The 18,106-nt window shown below is 56.5% G+C and overlaps 1 protein-coding gene across 5 annotated transcripts in view; it reads left to right on the top strand.

Moving 5' to 3' along the window:
- The window catches only part of GRM4 (glutamate metabotropic receptor 4), a gene marked incomplete at both ends in the record, with an annotated part of 119,753 nt that overhangs the window by 71,170 nt on the left and 30,477 nt on the right, over positions 1 to 18,106 (top strand). For 3 of the 5 annotated variants that reach the window (XM_082847607.1, XM_082847608.1, XM_082847610.1), the window contains 3 exons: positions 12,024 to 12,159; positions 15,043 to 15,197; positions 17,545 to 17,685. In XM_082847607.1, the coding sequence (XP_082703733.1) occupies positions 12,024 to 12,159; positions 15,043 to 15,197; positions 17,545 to 17,685 (432 nt within the window). The remainder of the gene's footprint in view (positions 1 to 12,023; positions 12,160 to 15,042; positions 15,198 to 17,544; positions 17,686 to 18,106) is intronic. The other 2 variants (XM_082847611.1, XM_082847609.1) reach the window with 1 other exon arrangement.

The raw sequence follows: 18,106 nt of genomic DNA, 5'->3' as shown, positions 1-18,106 counted from the left end.
GGTGGGAAAATTTGCGTTGCGTTGGAGAAAGTGGTCTTGCTGTAGAGTGTGGAGTGAGGCTGAGGCAGGGGCTGAAAAGCCGCTATGTGATCTCAGCCCCTAGGTGTGTCACTGGAGCTGGGCTGCCTTGTTCTGAAAGGGGTTTTTCAGCAGAGGACTCTGAGCTGACACTCAGCAGTCCTGTTTCTGGCTGCTGGCTGGCCTGACTTGCTGTGTGAGCCTCGGGCAGACTCCTTTCCCTCTCTGAACAGAATCTGAGGAATGGGCGGGATTCCCTCAGTAGAAGAATGCCCGGTATGGCCACTGAGAGTGGGGGGAGGTGGGCCTGAGGGGAAGGGGTCTCCTGGGGGCCCTTGGGGTGGAGGCGGGCCAGAAATCAGTCTCAGGGCCCCTCCCCACTCAGTCCCTTCCTGCCACCACCTGCCTCCGCCACCTCTGCTTCCTTCTCTCTCTCTCTCTCCTTTTTTCTGCTTTTCTTGCTTCAAACGTGTTTTACCTAAATGGGTTTGTGTTAAGATATTAGGTCGATCACTCAGCAAATTTCCCTCTGCTCAGAGCTGAGCACCATGAATAATGCAGCTCTGAGCAGCTTGTGCTGCTCAGCGGCCTCCCAGCGAGGGGACGGCAGCACTCAGCTCAGGGGCTCTGAGCCCCACAGCTGCCCTGGCTGGTCCCCCACAGCCTGCCTCCCCCCCTCCCCAAAATATCCCCCCAGGGGCCAGGTGATCCCTTTAATCCTCACAACACCCCTGCCACGTCTGGGGAGTGGCGAGAATGCCCTCCCATTTTACAGATGCAGATGTGGAGGTGCAGAGAGGTTGGGTGACTTGGCTCTTATCAAGTAAGGGATTGAGGTGGGATGAGGGCCCCATCTGTGCCCAGCCTCAGCCTCCTGTGTCACAGCAGGCCAGCTCTCTGATGCCTGTGCCCCCCGTACCTGCAGGTCCAGCCCGATTCTCTATGGGAGCAGGAGGGTGTGAGTGGACGGCCTGGTTTCAGAGGAAAGTTGAGGACTTTGCCCTGATGGGGGCACTGAGGCTCCTCGGTAAATAGTTGTACCCCTCCACCCAGTCACCACCCCATCCCCGTTAGCACCCCCCAGCCGGGCTCCCCTGCACCAGTGGCAAAGGAGAGGTGTTGATGGTACTAAGGTGTGGCTGGGCTGGCTGGTGGAGATGTGGACAGCTGACTTGTGTGCCTGGGTCTGCGGCTGTGTGGCTGTGTGGAGGGTGTGACTTTGGGAGGTTGGGCGTGGTGAGTGTGGCTGTGTGGGGCGGTGTGGTTAGTGTGTGAGCCTGTGTGGCTGTGAGATTGTGTGAGGTTGTAGTGATGTGTGGTATGTGATTGTGTGAGGGTGTGTGTCACCATGTGTGTGTGGTGGGGCGGGGCTGGGAGTGATGCAGGGGTGGGGAGATGAGCTGAGTGTGTTCAGGAAAGAAAGGATGTGTGTCCTGCCTTGGATAGGCCCTGGGCCTCTAGGCTAAGGCCCCAGGTTCTTCCCAGCACTCTGTCCCTGGGGACATCTCTCAGTTTCAGCTGGTGTCTCTGGTCCCCAGAGCATCTCTCACCAGCCCTGGGTCCTGACCCAAGCTGGGTGATGAGGTCCCTGCCCCCCTGCCTCAGCAGCCCCCACCCCCACTAGGACTTGCTCCCCAGTGGCTTTGGCTCCAGGAGGCCAACCCAGGCCTTCACAAACACCATCGCATTTGACCCTCACTCCAGCCCCACCGGGCTTTTTTCCCATTTTACTGATGAGAAGCCTGATGCTCAGAGAGGCTAAGTAACTTGTCCAAAGTCACACAGCCAGGAAGCAGTGGAGCAGGCATCTTCCCCTCTGTCTCAGACTGGAGGGGAGGGGAAAGCCAGCAGGTGCAGTATCCACGCTTTGCACAAACCTTTGATGGGGTATATCAGGGAGACACCTGCAGGTGGGAAACCGGAGTGACTGTTTCCCCCTCATTGTCCCTTGGTACCTGGGTCTTCCAGAAGGCAGGACTGAGAGAGAGGTCCTGGTGTGCGTGACGCCCAGCACCATGTGTACTTGGAGCTCACCAGCGTGTCCTGCAGGCGCTGTGCATGGATAACCTTTGCAGCCCAGAGCCCGGCACAAAGTGGGTGCCCAGAGCCTGTGCATGCAGACATTCGGGCACTCCGTGTGACCAGGTGGTGGCTCAGAGGGGAGGTCATAGTGGGCTTTGGGGGTCAGGGAGGTTCCCAAAGGAAGTGGGAAGGTTTGAGCAGGTGGCTACCTCAGATTCCTACAGAGCCTCTGCCCCTCTGCCCGTGCCAGTGGCTTCTGCCCCGCCAGCCGTCCCATCCCTGTCAGTCGGGCACTCAGTGACTCATTCAACCGGCAAGCGTGGGTCACTGCCTGACCCGAGCAGGCACAGCACGTGTGCTGGGCCCCATGAGGGCTGGGGTGGAGAGACAGACACGGAGGAGAAACTGGGGCCCAGCAAGGGAAGGGCTGGCCGAGGGAACAGCCTCTGCTAAGGCCTGTTGGGGCAGCAGATGTGGTCGGATGGTGGATTTTTGTAGGGACCAGACCTGAGGAGGAGATGTGGCCTTGAATGTCACACACACACACACACACACACACACACGGGTGGGGAACCACCAAGGGTTGCAGGCAGGGAGCCATGTGTCAGAGGGATTTGTGCTTTAGAAAGAGGATGGAGTGGACACCGGAGGGTGGAGAGTCGGGCCGGGAGTGGAGCAGACGGGGGGATGGTGGCCATGAACCAGGCTTGAGCTGCCTCCCGGAGAGCCCTCAAGCCCTCTGTGGAGCCAGAGCCAGCCAGAGTGCGGGTCCACCCCTCGCTGTGCCCCACAGCCCTGCTCACCCCGGACAGCCACAGGTTAGGGGGCATTCGCTCAGGGCCAGGGTGCCTTCCTGACCTCAGGCACCCTTTTAGCCACAGCTCTACTGCCTGGAATCTGCCATGTGGCTCCATTTACTTAGACAAGGACTTCCTTCCTGGTTGAAAACAAAAGTAACACCATGTTAGTCACTGAGCCCTCTGAGTAACTCCCTTTCCTGAGAGAAGGTTCGGAGTGGGAGGGAAAGAAGGGAGGACCAGGGAGAAAGACCTCTGTGTGTGAGTGTGTGTGTGTGTGTGTGTGTGTGAGGCCATACAGTCCCGGGTAACTCCCAGCCTCCTTCATGCCTTCCCCCCAACTCCCTCTCTGGCAGGAGCGTAGCGGAGCTGGGGCCCCTTGGGCTGCTCACAGTCCCCACTCTCTCTCCATGTTGCAGTTTGCTGCCTTCACATTTTGCCATAACGTAGATTTTTCCACTTGATTTCCTAGGGTTTGTCTTTCATTGCTTTTCTCCCATTTTAAATTTAAAAAGACAAAAAAAAAAAAAAGAGAAAGAAAGAAAGAAAAAGAAAAGGGAAAGAGAGAAAGGGGAGAAGAGCCCAGTCTTGCTGGTCTCCTGCACTGTTTGTCTGCAGGGAAATTGCTCGACGCTCTGGGGGAGGATTTTCTCCCCCCTGGTCTGGAGCCCAGAGCCCGGGCTGCTGCTTGGGACGAGGGAACAGCCTGGGTTGCAGAATGTGGTCCCAGGGCTCTGGGTGTTAGAGCAAGAGGGCTTTGGAGCTGTGGACACAGTGCCCTGTCTGGGTCACCTTGCTGCCCACTGCCTGCGGGCTGGCTGCTTAGCTGCTTCCTGGCGAGGGTAGGTCTCTTGGTGAGTGAGAGAATGAAAGATGGGGGAACAAGAGGATTCCCAAGCCTGGAGGATGTGGCTGAGGGCTCTGGGAAGGCACAGGGGAGCCCAGGTCCCCGATGCCCCCTACCTGGGGTGAGCTTGGGCAGACGCGGGCTGCTCCAGGAGGAGGCTTTTCCTTTTTGCCTGCTCTGGGCCACCGGGTTAGGTTCAGCCCACAGGTTGGCGTGTCGTGAAGGCAGGGGGTCTGGGGGCTGCTTGGAGCGAGGGGGGAGGACTTATTTAGATGGGTGGAGTGGAGAGAGCCGTCCTGTGGGGGACAGGGAGGTGCCAAGAGAAGAAGGAAGCTGAGCACAGGTGCAGTGATCCTACTTGGTGTAACCCGAGTCCACCAGGACATTAGGGAGACACCTCAGGCGGGAAACTGGGCTGATGACCACCCCCCCGCCCCGCCCTGCCCCCCTGCTGAGTCCTTAGTGCCTGCAGGTCTCTGTGGCCCTGCCCTCAAATAAGCTCCCTGGGTCATCTGTGCTGATGGAGGGAGCCAAGTGTGGACAGTCCCACACAGCGAAGGGTAGAAAAATGAGGGCATTTCAGCAGCGATCTCTCACCTGCAGGTGGAATTTACAAGTCCAAAGTGTCTTCAATTCCTGGCTCTCAGGCCAGGCAGTAGCTCCTAGAAAAAAGTCTGAGTAGAGTCCACATGTGCTGCTGCCACTGCGTGGCCCGGCCTCCCTGCCCCCTAGGATGCAGCCCCCAGCCTCCCTCCATCACTTCACTCCACTTGTTTCCTCCTCTGCCCTGCAATGAGAGCTGTATGGGAGGAGGGGCTCTGTCCTCCTCATGGCTGCATCCCAGCATCTAAACGGTGCTCAGTAAACACTTGTTGACTCAGTGAAGGAAAAGCAGCGGTAGCACACAGGACAGGGTGCGTTGTTGGATGGCTGGTGTCTGGGGAAGCATGCGGTGGGCCTGGCACCCAGGGGGCCTTCCCCACCACCAGTGTGGCCAGCAATGCTGTCTCCTGAGCCCCTCCTGGGGCTGGTCGCTCTCTCTTCCTGTCTTGCTTCCCAACTAGACTGAGCTCCCAAGGAAGGGGTTTTACTTGCTATTGTTTTTCTTTTCTTTTAAATTTTATTTATTTATCTATCTATTTATTTATTTATTTTTGGCTGTGTTGGGTCTTTGTTGCTGCGCGCGGGCTTTCTCTAGTTGCGGCGAGTGGGGGCTACTCTTCGTTGCGGTGTGCGGGCTTCTCATTGTGGTGGCTTCTCTTGTTGCGCAACACGGGCTCTAGGTGTGTGGGCTTCAGTAGCTGTGGCTCGCGGGCTCAGTCGTTGTGGCTTACGGGCTCTAGAGCGCAGGCTCAGTAGATGTGGCCCACAGGCTTAGTTGCTCCGCGGCATGTGGGATCTTCCCGGAGCAGGGCTCGAACCCGTGTCCCCTGCATTGGCAGGCGGATTCTTAACCACTGCGCCACCAGGGAAGCCCTCTTTATTATTTTTTTTAATTAACTTATTTTTTGGCTGCGTTGGGTCCTTGTTGCTGCGCGCAGGCTTTCTCTAGTTGTGGTGAGCGGAGGCTCCTCTTCATTGCAGTGCGCGGGCTTCTCATTGCAGTGGCTTCTCTTGTTGCGGAGCACGAGCTCTAGGTGCACGGGCTTCAGTAGCTGTGGCACGCAGGCTCAGTAGTTGTGGCTCGTGGGCTCTAGAGCGCAGGCTCAGTAGTTGTGGCGCACAGGCTTAGTTGCTCCGCGGCACGTGGGATCTTCCTGGACCAGGGCTCAAACCCGTGTCCCCTGCATTGGCAGGCGGATTCTTAACCACTGTGCCACTAGGGCAGTCCCTACTTGCTATTGTTTCTTTTTTTTTTTTTTTAACATCTTTATTGGAGTATAATTGCTTTACAATGGTATGTTAGTTTCAGCTTCACAACAAAATGAATCCGTTATATATATACATATATTCCCATATCTCTTCCCGCTTGCGTCTCCCTCCCTCCCACCCTCCCTATCCCACCCCTCCAGGCGGTCACAAAGCACCGAGCTGATCTCCCTGTGCTATGCGGCTGCTTCCCACTAGCTATCTACCTTACGTTTGGTAGTGTATATATGTCCATGCCTCTTTATCGCTTTGTCACCGTTTACCCTTCCCCCTCCCCATAGCCTCAAGTCCATTCTCTAGTAAGTCTGTGTCTTTATTCCTGTTTCACCCCTAGGTTTTTCATGACATTTTTTTTTTAAAATTCCATATATATGTGTTAGCATACGGTATTTGTCTCTCTCTTTCTGACTTACTTCACTCTGTATGACAGACTCTAGGTCTATCCACCTCATTACAAATAGCTCAATTTCGTCTCTTTTTATGGCTGAGTAATATTCCATTGTGTATATGTGCCACATCTTCTTTATCCATTCATCCGATGATGGACACTTAGGTTGTTTCCATCTCTGGGCTATTGTAAATAGAGCTGCAATGAACATTTTGGTACATGACTCTTTTTGAATTATGGTTTTCTCAGGGTATATGCCCAGTAGTGGGATTGCTGGGTCATATGGTAGTTCTATTTGTAGCTTTTTAAGGAACCTCCCTACTGTTCTCCACAGTGGCTGTATCAATTTACATTCCCACCAACAGTGTAAGAGGATTCCCTTTTCTCCACACCCTCTCCAGCATTTATTGTTTCTAGATTTTTTGATGATGGCCATTCTGACTGGTGTGAGATGATATCTTATTGTAGTTTTGATTTGCATTTCTCTCATGATTAGTGATGTTGAGCATTCTTTCATGTGTTTGTTGGCACTCTGTATATCTTCTTTGGAGAAATGTCTATTTAGGTCTTCTGCCCATTTTTGGATTGGGTTGTTTGTTTTTTTGTTATTAAGCTGCATGAGCTGCTTATAAATTTTGGAGATCAATCCTTTGTCAGTTGCTTCATTTGCAAATATTTTCTCCCATTCTAAGGGTTGTCTTTTGGTCTTCTTTATGGTTTCCTTTGCTGCGCAAAAGCTTTTAAGTTTCATTAGGTCCCATTTGTTTACTCTTGTTTTTATTTCCATTTCTCTAGGAGCTATTGTTTCTTAAGGACCAAATGTGCCAGGAACTGAGCAGGACACTTCTTGAATGAATGAATGAATGAATGAACGAATGAACAAACAAACACGCAGAGCCAGCCCTGCCCTTGGGGAGTGCAGCTGGAGGCAGACACTGACCCAGATATATTGGCTGGACCCAGAGAACACTGGGAAAGGTCACCAGACTGCAAATGGAAAGGGCGCAGAGACCACAAAATGCAAGAGGAAACCCATATCAAGTTTCACTAGTGGAGTCTCCATGTCATGTTCAAGTCAGGGCAGGTGCCTGGAGCCTGGGGGAGGCGCAGGGTTCCAGTGCCAGGGAGGGCTGGCCAGGAAAGAGCCTGTCCTCGGGGGGAGGTAGGATTTCGGGAGCCAGATGGCCGGAGGAGGAGGGCAGCCCCAGGTGGGCTCCCCATGTGCTTCCCCTCCAGTGTCCTGTGGATTCCACCGAGCTGGGAGTGGCCGAGTGACCCCGTGTCACAGATGCACAAAGAGGCTCAGGGCAGCGCACACAGGGACTGAATGCCTTCACTGTCACTCGTGTCTGAAAATTTGGTCTGGCCTGGGCTCTGGGGTCCACATTTACCAAGCATTTACATCTTTACATCTTGTATTTGCTTCAGATTTTTTTTTCAAGAAATGAAATGGGGATTGCCTGGAAGCCCTTTCACGGATCCCTCAGTCTTGTTCTATCCCTGCCTCCCTTGAGGTACCCTCTACCCACGACTCTGAAGGGGATGAGTTCCCTTCTTGTCCCCGTTTAGTCATTCAACAAGCATTTGTGGAGCACCTAATGTGTGCCAGGCACTGGGAGATCGCGGTGCAAACAATAGAACAAATCTGCCTTCATGCAGCTTTTGCTCGTATATATGTGTGTGTCCCTATAGAATAAATCTTATATGTGGCTTTTAATTTCTACATAAATGGGACAGATTGTGCTGCACTTGGCTTTATCAGCCAACTTTATGTTTTCAGGGTTTTGTCGTGCTGATACATGAGAGCTGTTTTATGAATCTTAGCTACATAATATTCCATTGTGCAAACACACCACGGATTAGCCGTTCTTCTGTTGTAAACTATTTAAGTGGTTTCCATTTTTTTGCTGTTTCGAACAGCGCCACAGTGACCGTCTTTGGGCACGTTCCCTTGCACCCGTGTGTGACTTTCTCTGGGAAGGATGTGGAGGGGGACGCACTGGCCTGTAGGATTCTAGACCCCCTGGTGCAGTCTGCCCTCAGTCTCCTTGTTCCCAGAGCACTTGGGCCAGGAGCTCTCCCAGGTCCCCACTGCCCCCAGGCACTCAGAGGCTCCTGGCAAGTGCTTGCGGCTTCCTGCCCCCGGCCCTGCACGGAGGCACCGGCTGGGCGGATGGCGGAGCTTGCAGCTGGCATGTGGCGCCAACTGGTGCTGGACAGGGGGCTGGGGCTGTGTGTGGGGTGAGGGGCTTGCCAAGAGTGACCCAGGAAGGCCTAGGGGAGCCACGGGGAACGCCAGACTCCTTCATGCCCCCCTTCTTATCATCCTGTTCCTGGAGCCTGGGACAGGTGGAGTGTTCCAGCTTCTGTGCAGAGATAGGGCATGGGCTCGTTCCTCGCTGCTTGGGTTTAATTGGATTCTATTTGCTCTCAGTATGGACTCATGGATTTTTTTTTTTTTATCCAAAGAGAGAGTCCGTGTGGTAAAGGAGGAGGGGTGCAGAGAAATGCCCCCGCCCTGGTGGAGAGGTTTGAAGAGGGCGTCCCAGGGGAGTGCTAGTCATGGTGCTGCAGAGGCGGGGGCTGGACACGGGAGGGCTGGCGGGCTTAGCATGAGACTTGGGATCTACCCAGGGGTGGGGAGGGGCTGCAGGAGATGGGGGTTAACAGAGACCCAGCGACTGGGGCCTTCCCTTTCTCTGCCGGAGGGAGGCTCTGGACACAGACCTGGATTACAGGCCCACTGACCGGCCATGTGACCTCCGTCCGAGCCTCAGTTTCCACATCTGTGAGATGGGGCTGTTAGCCCCTGCCCCAGGTTGTGTGAGGATTCACTGAGTGCCAGACATGCTGTGGGTGCTTGGTAAATGCGGTCTCTCTTGGGCCACTCCAGTCCTCTCTGGCTGTGGCATGGGGTCAGGAGGGCCGTGGAGACACTTGGTTTCTCACTGTGGGGCCAGTGACACCAGTGGTACTTAGCCCAGGGTAAGGCCTGTGCCCAGCCATATTTACGGGTCCCGGGTGGTCCCTGACTCCACGTGACCGGTCGTGACACATTGGACTGGGCGAAGGGGTGGTCTCGGGAGCCAGACAGCCTGCATTCAAACCCCACTCTGTGCCTGACTGTGTGACCTTGGGGAAGCCACTTAACCTCTCTGCATTTCTGCGTCCTCGTCTCTAAATTGGAGCTGTGCTGATGATACTGACCTCAGATGAGTGAATCCATGCAAAATATGCCAAATCATATTCAAAGGCATTAGGCACTTTATAAACGTTCACTGGTACTGAGCTCTGCATAAACCCCCAAACTCCCCTCCAGTCCCCCCACCCTTGTGGTTGTAAGAATATCGCATCCCGCTCAGACCAGCTCTCATCTCGAGTACCTTGCGACTCGCTCACATTTGAGCTGACGAGCTGTGGTCACCTAATTCTTCTTTCACCAGCAAAACGAAGCCTGCAAGATATACCCCGGCGTGTCAGGTGGGGCCATCCTATGGAACTTCTTAGGGGAGCATTGCCCAGAAATATGACTTAATCTAAAAGTTTCTCCCTCCTTGAGAGCAATTAACTCCTATTCTATGCCTGCCTCCCCTCTGCCCCTTGGCCCCCTCCTCCCTCCTGGAGCCAGGTGGCACATCCTAACCCCTCAGCCAGCCTCCTCCTCTTGTCCATCTGTCTCCCCAGATGGCGGGGGTGGGGGGAATGTAGCAATTGGCCCAACTTCTAACTGGAAAGGAACCATATGGAGGGTTTACCTGGGAGCTGAGTGTCTGCCCGGCCGCTGTTAGGGCAGAGCCAGCGCTGTGGGCAGCAGACTGGCTCCCCGGGCTCTCTCTGTGAGCCGGGACCGGAGGGGCCCCGTCCTGCCCCCAGACCCTCCCTCCTTCTCTCCTTCTCTCCCTCCCCCATGCAGGCCCCTGGTAGACCTGCTTTTCTCCTGTGCTTGGGGCTTCCTTGGGTGTCTTAGGAGGTCTTGAGGAGCTTGGTCTGCACGGGAGTGGCAGAAAGTAAGAGAAGTGCGTGCTGGTCAGGGCAGGGGGCAGGGGCCGTGGTTGCCTTGCCTGGTGCAGAGAACCAGGGGGTCTACTTTCCCGGCAATGTGAGAATGTGTCTGTGTCGTGTGGCTCCGGGCCTTGCAGGTGCCTGGCACAGAGCAGCCCCCATTCTCGTGTGAGGACGTTGTTCTCCCAGAATGCCCGGCTGCTTGCGCCTCCTCCTGCTAAGACTCAGCTCAGGGTCACCGCCCTTGGGCAGCCTTCCCTGGTTGCCACCTACGCTCAGGAGTAGAGGGCCCTCCTTGGGTGGAGCTGGGTGCTGGCACCTTTCCCCGGGGGGCAGGTGGGTGTGTTACCTCTCCCTGTGCTGGGAGCCCCTTGCAGCCAGTCCTCCATGCAGAGGTGCGTGGAGTCTGCGCAGAAGGCTCAGGTGACCCCGGCCTGGACTGAGAAGCCATTCAAAGGCTCGGGGGTGCCCAGGGGTGACAGCCAGGTGCCCAGCCAAGGTGGATAGTTTGGCTGGGCCCTAAAGGGCTCCTGTGTGAGGTGGAGCTGGGCTGAGACCCCTGAGTGGGACCCAGAGGAAGGTAATGGTCTCAGATAAAGAATCTGCTTTCATCAAGAGGAATCCCTCATGCTTTTCCATCAGCTGAGCCCTGACTCTGCCACCTGGGGTCCTGGGGGGGTCTTACTCCCTGGAGGCCCCCCATGCTGTACCTCAGTAGGGCAGGGAATTGTGTGGCTTTGGGTAAACCACTTCTCTTTTCTGAGCCTCGGTCTCCTCACCTGTCAAATGCAGTTGATAGAAACAGTGGTCCACAGTGCTTTTGTAGCAGGAGATGAGGGGAGATTGAAATACACACATGATACCTGTCCCCCCGCCAGCACTGGAGAGACACGTCTGAGGCTGGGGACTGGCTGGGTGAAGTGGAAAGTGCTCCCAGGGGTTCTGTAAGCCACATGGCCTGGCTGTGAATTCCGGGGTGTGTGTTGACTGCATCCTGGCTCCTGCAGACTTGGGGGCTGGGCTTCTCGCAGAGACATGAGCTTGAGAGGCAGGTAGGCCCTGGGTCCCCTTCCCCAGGACCCAGCCAGGTAGGTGGTGGCCCAGAGAAGAAGGAGTGACAGGAGGGCCCCTAAAGACCTTCTGACCCCAATCAGAGCTCTTCCAGTCCTTCCACCCCAAGCACTCCGGTTAGAATGACCTTCCGGGGCTCTCCTGAGCTCCCTGCTAGGAATCTGATCACAAATAGATGGGCAGGGCCTCGAGTATCAAGGCACCCTGCCAGGCCAGGGTGGGAGCTGGAGAGACTTACACACTGAGTGGCCTGTGGGTTCCTGGAAGGGAACCTGGGAAGACCTGGATGAGGACTGTAGCTGGGTTTGCAGCATTGCTGCCCAGGATGTGTGGGCACGAGTCAGCAGCCATGCACACTGCTCTTACCAAGGGGCCTGTTGATGAGCATGGGGCCCGGGGACAAGAGCCCTGGTTGGTGTGTGTGGATGTGGGTGCCAGAGGCACTAATGGCCCAGGGTGGGCAATTTGCTCTCGTTCTCAGATTTACTCCTCCAAAAAACCTTATGAGGTGGTTACATTGAAAAGAACCAATGTTTACTGAGCACTTACTATGTGCCAGATATTATTGTATTTATATGCATGAACACACTTAGCTTTATAACAACTCTATGAAATACGTAGTATCATTATCTTCACTTTATAGATGATGTATTTGAGGCACAGAGAGGTTCAGTAACCAGCCCGAGATCACACAGCGGTAAGTAGCAGAGCTGAGATTTGAACCCAGGCAGTCTAGCTTTAAGCACAGTGCTGCATTGCCTCTTGCTAACAACCTATTTTATTTATGAAAACTGAGGCACAGAGAACGTAAGTGACATGTCCAGAGTCACCAAGATTGTGAGTTGTGGAGCCGAAATTCCCACTGTGGCTATTCTGACTGCACAGCCCGTGCCCAGAGATGGGGACCTGGGAGCTAAGAGTCAGGCTACAGGGCCGTGAGCAGCCCCCAGGAGTGTGGGTTGGGGGAGACACTCTGTCCGCCCCAGGCTGACTGGTGCCCTTCTTGCAGGGGGTGTGTGCATTGCCCAGTCGGTCAAGATACCTCGGGAACCCAAGCCTGGGGAGTTCGACAAGATCATCCGGCGCCTCCTGGAGACCTCAAACGCCAGGGCAGTCATCATCTTTGCCAATGAGGATGATATCAGGTGAGGGCAGGTGGGGCTTGGGGCGGGGCTTGGGAGCTGGGGATCCCTGCTGGAGACCTTCCTAGGCAAGCCTGACCCACGCTGGGGTCCAGAGAGATGGGGTGGGCCAGTGAGTGGGTGGTGGGGAGACCCTTCTGGCTGGGGCACAGGCTACTGCTAATGGGCTCCCCTTCCCCTCGCTGTTTCCTGCACCCATTCTACCAGCTGGGGATGGTAAGCAGGTACTTTTACAGAGGGGCTAAGGCCGTGGGCTTGGGGTCAGAGCACCTAGGTTCCTCGCCTGCTCTCCTTCCTACTAGCTGTGTGACCTCAGGCAAGTTTCTCAACCTCTCAGGGCTTCTATTCTGCTTTAAAAAAAAAAAAAGAGAAGCTAATTATGCTTGCTTGATGGTGTTACTTGAGTATTGAACGCAGGAACGTGCATAAGGGGCTTAGAGCAGAGGCTGGCAAGGTTGGCCACCTCTCAGCCCCTCCCTCCTTCCTTCGGTGAGCTCAGAGTAGTGGGAGGAGGCCTGGGCTGAGGTTTTAGTCCTGATTTGGGCGCACACTCACTGTGAGCAGTATTGTCCCCTCCCTGGTCCTCAGTCTCCACATCTGCAGGTTGGGGGCAGGTGGACTCCGGGTGCCAGAACCATGCAGTGCAGAAACCCTGGACCCCCCCACCTCTCTGCACATCTGTCCCTGGGTCCTGAGTCGCAGGTCAGAAACTCAGGTGCCCTTAGAAGATGACCCCTGAGCACCCCTCCTAACCCACTTCCCTTCTTCCCGCCTTTTCTCTCCCTACTACCCCTCCGAGACTGTATGTTAGGGCCAAGAGGGGCCGGCCTCCTTGATTCCCTAGTCTCAGCGGGAGACACAGCCCCTGCTCAGAGTCTGACTGGCAGAGGAGATGTGGTTCTCCCCAGGCCTCCTCCCTCAGATAGTTGGCCTGAGCTGTCAGAGCCCGCTGTGCCCTCCGGTCGACCTGCCCACCTGCCTAGCCCAGCCTGCCCGGTCCGCCCCCCGTGCATCCCCCTCCCCATTGCTAACCAGCATCTTCTCTGGGTCGCATTCTTTCCAGCACTCTTTCCCACTTGTGAAGACCCCATCCTGGACTCCTGAGTTTCAGCAAAACCGATATCCCCCCAGGAGACATTGTCGGGTCCCTGGAGGGGTGGGGGGGGGGGTTCGGGAAGGTCATTAGGCCTCAAAAGCCACAAGGACCAGCTCTAATAGGTGTTTCTCAGGCCTCGAAGGACCAGGGCGTGGGAGTCCTCAGGATCCATCTGGCACCTCCAAGCTGAAGACAGAGGCTGCTCCTGACCCCCTCAAAGCTTTCAGGTCCCCTAAATTCCTATTGCCACAGGTCCGCTGGCAACGGGGGCAGGAGGGGCTCCTTCTGAGCTCTTTCCCTCCCTGCAGTCACCAGTCGCTGCCCCCGCGCCCCCACTCCCACCCCAGAGCCCAGCACTAACTTGGGTCCCACTACGCCCCGGGACGCACCCCACTCCAGGCCTCCCTTGCGGCTCTGATGGACCCACACGCGGGGAGGGGAGGATGAAGGTGCCACGTGTCCCAGAGAAGAGGCCCCTGGGAGAGAGAGGGAAAGACCTGAGACTGACTCCCTGAGCAGCTGCGGGGGGTGGGGGGTGTGATGGAGGGGGGCGCATTTCTGGAAATCCACAGGCATTTCAGAAGCAAACAGAAGTAAAAATAAACCCAGGTGACCTTACAGAGATGGAGTCTTGGCAGCTCTGGTCGTGTCTGGCCGGCCGGATGCAGGCGCGTATTAATAGGTATTAACAGCCTCACCCTCGCCTGCCTGGGCTGCGGTAGCTTTGGGGGTCTGGAAATGTCCATCAGGAGGCGATGGAGGAGGGCAGGTGTGGGCCCCGGGGCTGGGAAACATGTCTCTCCCTGGCAGCCCCAGGCGGTCCTGCCCCAGCTGGCCACCTCCTGCACAGGCGCAGCAGCCACCCCAAGCCCCGGAGTCTGTCCTGGCTTGCCCATGGGAAGGGCCTGGACAGTTTCTAGTATCCTGGCCTCTCGCGGTGTGATCTCGAGCAAGTTGCTTGCTCCAGTCTCTCCCCGTGGAAGGAGGTGCGTTGCGAGAATTCTGCCCAGTCCCTCCTATTTTTCTCCTCCTAGATGTCTCTGAGGGGCCACTTAGTTCAAGCATCCGTTAAGCACTGACTGAAAGCCTCCTGTGGGCTGGGCCCTGTGCTGGGCTCCAGGGCCCCTGACTTGACTAGGACCACTGCCACTGTGGGCCTGCGGAGGGGTGAGGCCCTGGCTGCCCTCACCCTTTCATCCATCCAGGAGGGTGGGGGGAGCAGCTCTTTGAAGCACCTGGACTTTTGGCACAGAAGGAAGTGGCATGCAGAGGGGGAAGGGTGTAGTGGGGGGTGTGTGTGAGAGAGACAGTGGATATAAATGTAAGGGCCAAGGGACGTGGGTCTGGGCTTAGGACCAGCGTGGCGTGTACCTGAGAGGACAGAGCCTGGGCAGATGTGGTTCTGGGGACCTGAGTCAGACAGGTCCAAACTGAGGGAAACAGCTGTGGTCTTTGCAGGGACTGAGGTAGCCCCAGGGGACAGGAGTGGGTCTGGGAAACAGACAGGGGCTAGGGCTGCCGTATTGGTGAGAGGGGAAGCCGTGGGCCTACAGGCAGGCGTGGGCCAGGGCAGCAGGGAACTGTGAGCCTGCGGGTCTGACACGGAAGCTGGGGCGGCTATGGGCCCTGGGCTCATGTGGCTCAGGATGGGGGACCCAGGCACAGGCTGGGAGGGGGACAGGTGTGGTCCTCGGGGAAGGGGGTCAGCCAAGGGCAGGTGTGGCCAGGGTGGCGGCAGCCGCGCGGGCAGACACGGCTGGGTTGGGCTGGGCTGGTGCGTGTTCCCACAGGCGTGTGCTGGAGGCGGCCCGGAAGGCCAACCAGACCGGCCACTTCTTCTGGATGGGCTCGGACAGCTGGGGCTCCAAGATCGCCCCTGTGCTGCACCTGGAGGAGGTGGCCGAGGGTGCCGTCACCATCCTCCCCAAGAGGATGTCCGTGCGAGGTAGGCCCGGCAGCCCGGACGGCACGCCCGCCGCCCTCAGCCGGCACCATCCACCACTGCTGTCAGTGTCACCCCGATCGGCGCCCCATGCCCTTCCTCTCCCGCTCGTCTCCCTCCATCCTGTCTTTCCTCTTCCTTGGCTCACAGCTTCTTTGTGCTCGGGTTCTGGGATAGGAAGCCTTTCTGGCCACACTTAACCCAGCAGGATTCAAATCCAGATTCAGGACCTTTCTTCCTCCCGTCTCAGATATTTGTGGGTGTGGGAGATGGTGGCAAGTATAGGAGGCTCATTTATCAAGGACTCTCCTTCATCCCTATCTACTCTCATCCCTTCTCCCATCTGGGATAGAAGAGGTGAGATCCCTGCCCTGCCTGGAGCGCATCCTCTGCCAGAACGGGCCGGGCACTGCCAGCAAGCTACAAGAAGAGCGTGCCATGCCAGGGGGCAGGGGCCTCCCTGCAGAGCCCGCCTGGGTCTGGCGGGCCCTGGGTGTGGGGGCAGGCGTTGCGCCTGCCCTGCCCGGCATCCCTTCCTCTTGGGGCAGAACCCAGTCACCCTGGGCAGGAACAGATTGCTCTGGCCAGAACCTTGCTGTGCGTGAGGCGTGAAGTTCCTATTAATGGCTCAGTTTGGCAGGGACCTCACTGTCCTCCCCATGGGGGAGGCAGGCTCCCAGGGCCTTCTCCCCTGCTCTTGCTCTGGTCAATAGAATCCAGCATTGATGGAGGTGGAAAGGCCTGCAGACATCTGCTTCCACCAAACTTTCCAAGAGACCAAGGCCGGAGCAGGGGAGGGATGTGGGTCACACCGCCGTGTCCTCTGCTCACCCTGAGGCAGAGGGAGCAGAGGCCGCAGAAGTTTCCACACCTCCCCTCTCAGCCTCAAGCCATAATAAACACGAAATAACAATCACTGTGGCTCTTGATACCTGCAGACACCAGGCCCCTTACGGACATCTCATTCAGTCTTCCCTGCAACCTCAAAAGAAATTTTATCCACATTTAGTGGGTGAATACATTTAAGGATCAGAGAGATTTAGTGACATGTAGTGGCAGTAGGTGACACATACTTGCTATTAAGTGGCAGAACTGGGATCTGAACCCTGGACTTGCCAGAGACATCCCTTTTTTCTTTCTTTTTTTTTTTTTTTTTGTGGTACGCGGGCCCCTCACTGTTGTGGCCTCTCCCGTTGCGGAGCACAGGCTCCGGACGCGCAGGCTCAGCGGCCATGGCTCACGGGCCCAGCCGCTCCACGGCATGTGGGATCTTCCCGGACCGGGACATGAACCCGTGTCCCCTGTATCGGCAGGCGGACTCTCAACCACTGCGCCACCAGGGAAGTCCCCCTTTTTTCTCTGGGACATTAGAGGAGCCTTTAGAGCAGTGGTTCTCACCTGGGGGTGATTTTGATCCCCAAGGGCCGTTTGGCAACGTTTGGAGACATTTTCGGTTGTCACGATTAGGGAGTGATGCTTCCGGCATCTAGTGGGTAGAGGCCGGGGATGTTGTTCAATATCCTGAAATGTACAGGACAGCCCCCTGCCGCTCCAGCCCCCCACCCCAGCAAAGAATGATCGGGCCTAGTGTCAGTGGGTCAAGGTTGAGAAACTCTGCTCTAAGGCCAGTCCCCCACCAGTGCCAGCACCTCCCTGACAGCTCTGACAGTCAGACAGCTGTGCCCATGACACGGAATGATCATAATATATAGAGAGGGGGCACTGGTAAGAGAGAGAAGGTGATATTCACTCATCAGCCTGCCTACCCTGGGATGGGGTTTTCTAGGCTTAGAGCAGAGTGGGTAAGCCCTTAGGAGCATTTGGAGAAGGAGGCTGCCTGTCAGTGATGGGGAAGTTCTGGACTTGAAGGAGGAAGATCCAGCCCCCCATCTTATCTGTGTGACCTGGGTCATTCCCTACACTCTCTGGTCCGGTCTCCTCTTCAGAACTAGAATGCTCAGGTACTCCCAGGATTGAGTACCTGCCCCCCACCAGCCTCTCTGCTCTAATCTCTGGGCCCCCAAGTGACTCCTTCTCAAAGAGGCCCCATATTACCACTTTGGTGGTTAAGAAGCAGCAGAAACACCCTCATCCTGTACTTCGTCCATAAAGGAAGCAGTTGTAAGATTACACAGGCTCTCCCTGGAATTTAATACAGCTCTTTTCATTGTGAAGAAAATGAAATGGTCCACATTTTGTTTTTTCCGGCTGGGCCCTGGATCAGAGGATGTGCTCTTCTTCCCTTCCGCCTCCCTCTGCCTGGGCCACATGAAAGCTGCGGGAAGCGGGAAGGGGAGGGGGCGGGTGGGGAAGGGAGGCATGAGGTCCTGACATCCTGGTTCCCTGTCAGGCTTCGACCGCTACTTCTCCAGCCGCACGCTGGACAACAACCGGCGCAACATCTGGTTTGCTGAGTTCTGGGAGGACAACTTCCATTGCAAGTTGAGCCGCCACGCGCTCAAGAAAGGCAGCCATGTCAAGAAGTGCACCAGTGAGCACGCGCGTGGTGGGGGGGCGTGGGACTGAGCCTCAGGGGGCAGGGCCAGGGTGGGCCCTGAGGGGGTGGGGCTATGGGGGAGAAGGCTGAGAGTGTCAAGTGGGGTGAGCGGTGGCTGCGGGACACTGCCGCAGGGGTAGCAGTGTCCAGGGGCCCAAGCGGTGCTGCCTGGGGGTGGAGTTGGGGGCCAGAAGGGGCGGAGCCCTAAGGTGGGGGGGCAGAAGGGGCGGGGCCAGGACTGACTCAAGGTCTGACACCAGGGCCTTGTCGGTGGGTGGGCTTAGGGTAGCTGAAACCTCGGTGATCTCTCAGACCATCAGCCGTAGGACACTGCTGAGTAGGGGAAGGGGCTCCTGGGTCTGGGCAGAGGTGCCGTCTGGCTGCTCACCTTGGGCTTCATCTGGACGCCCCTATG

This window comes from Leucopleurus acutus (genome assembly GCF_964270905.1).
Source record: "Leucopleurus acutus genome assembly, chromosome: 10".
Classification (NCBI taxonomy): domain Eukaryota; kingdom Metazoa; phylum Chordata; class Mammalia; order Artiodactyla; family Delphinidae; genus Leucopleurus; species Leucopleurus acutus.
Note: the sequence above shows the minus strand (reverse complement) of the source record. Positions and strands in the feature narration are given on the sequence as shown.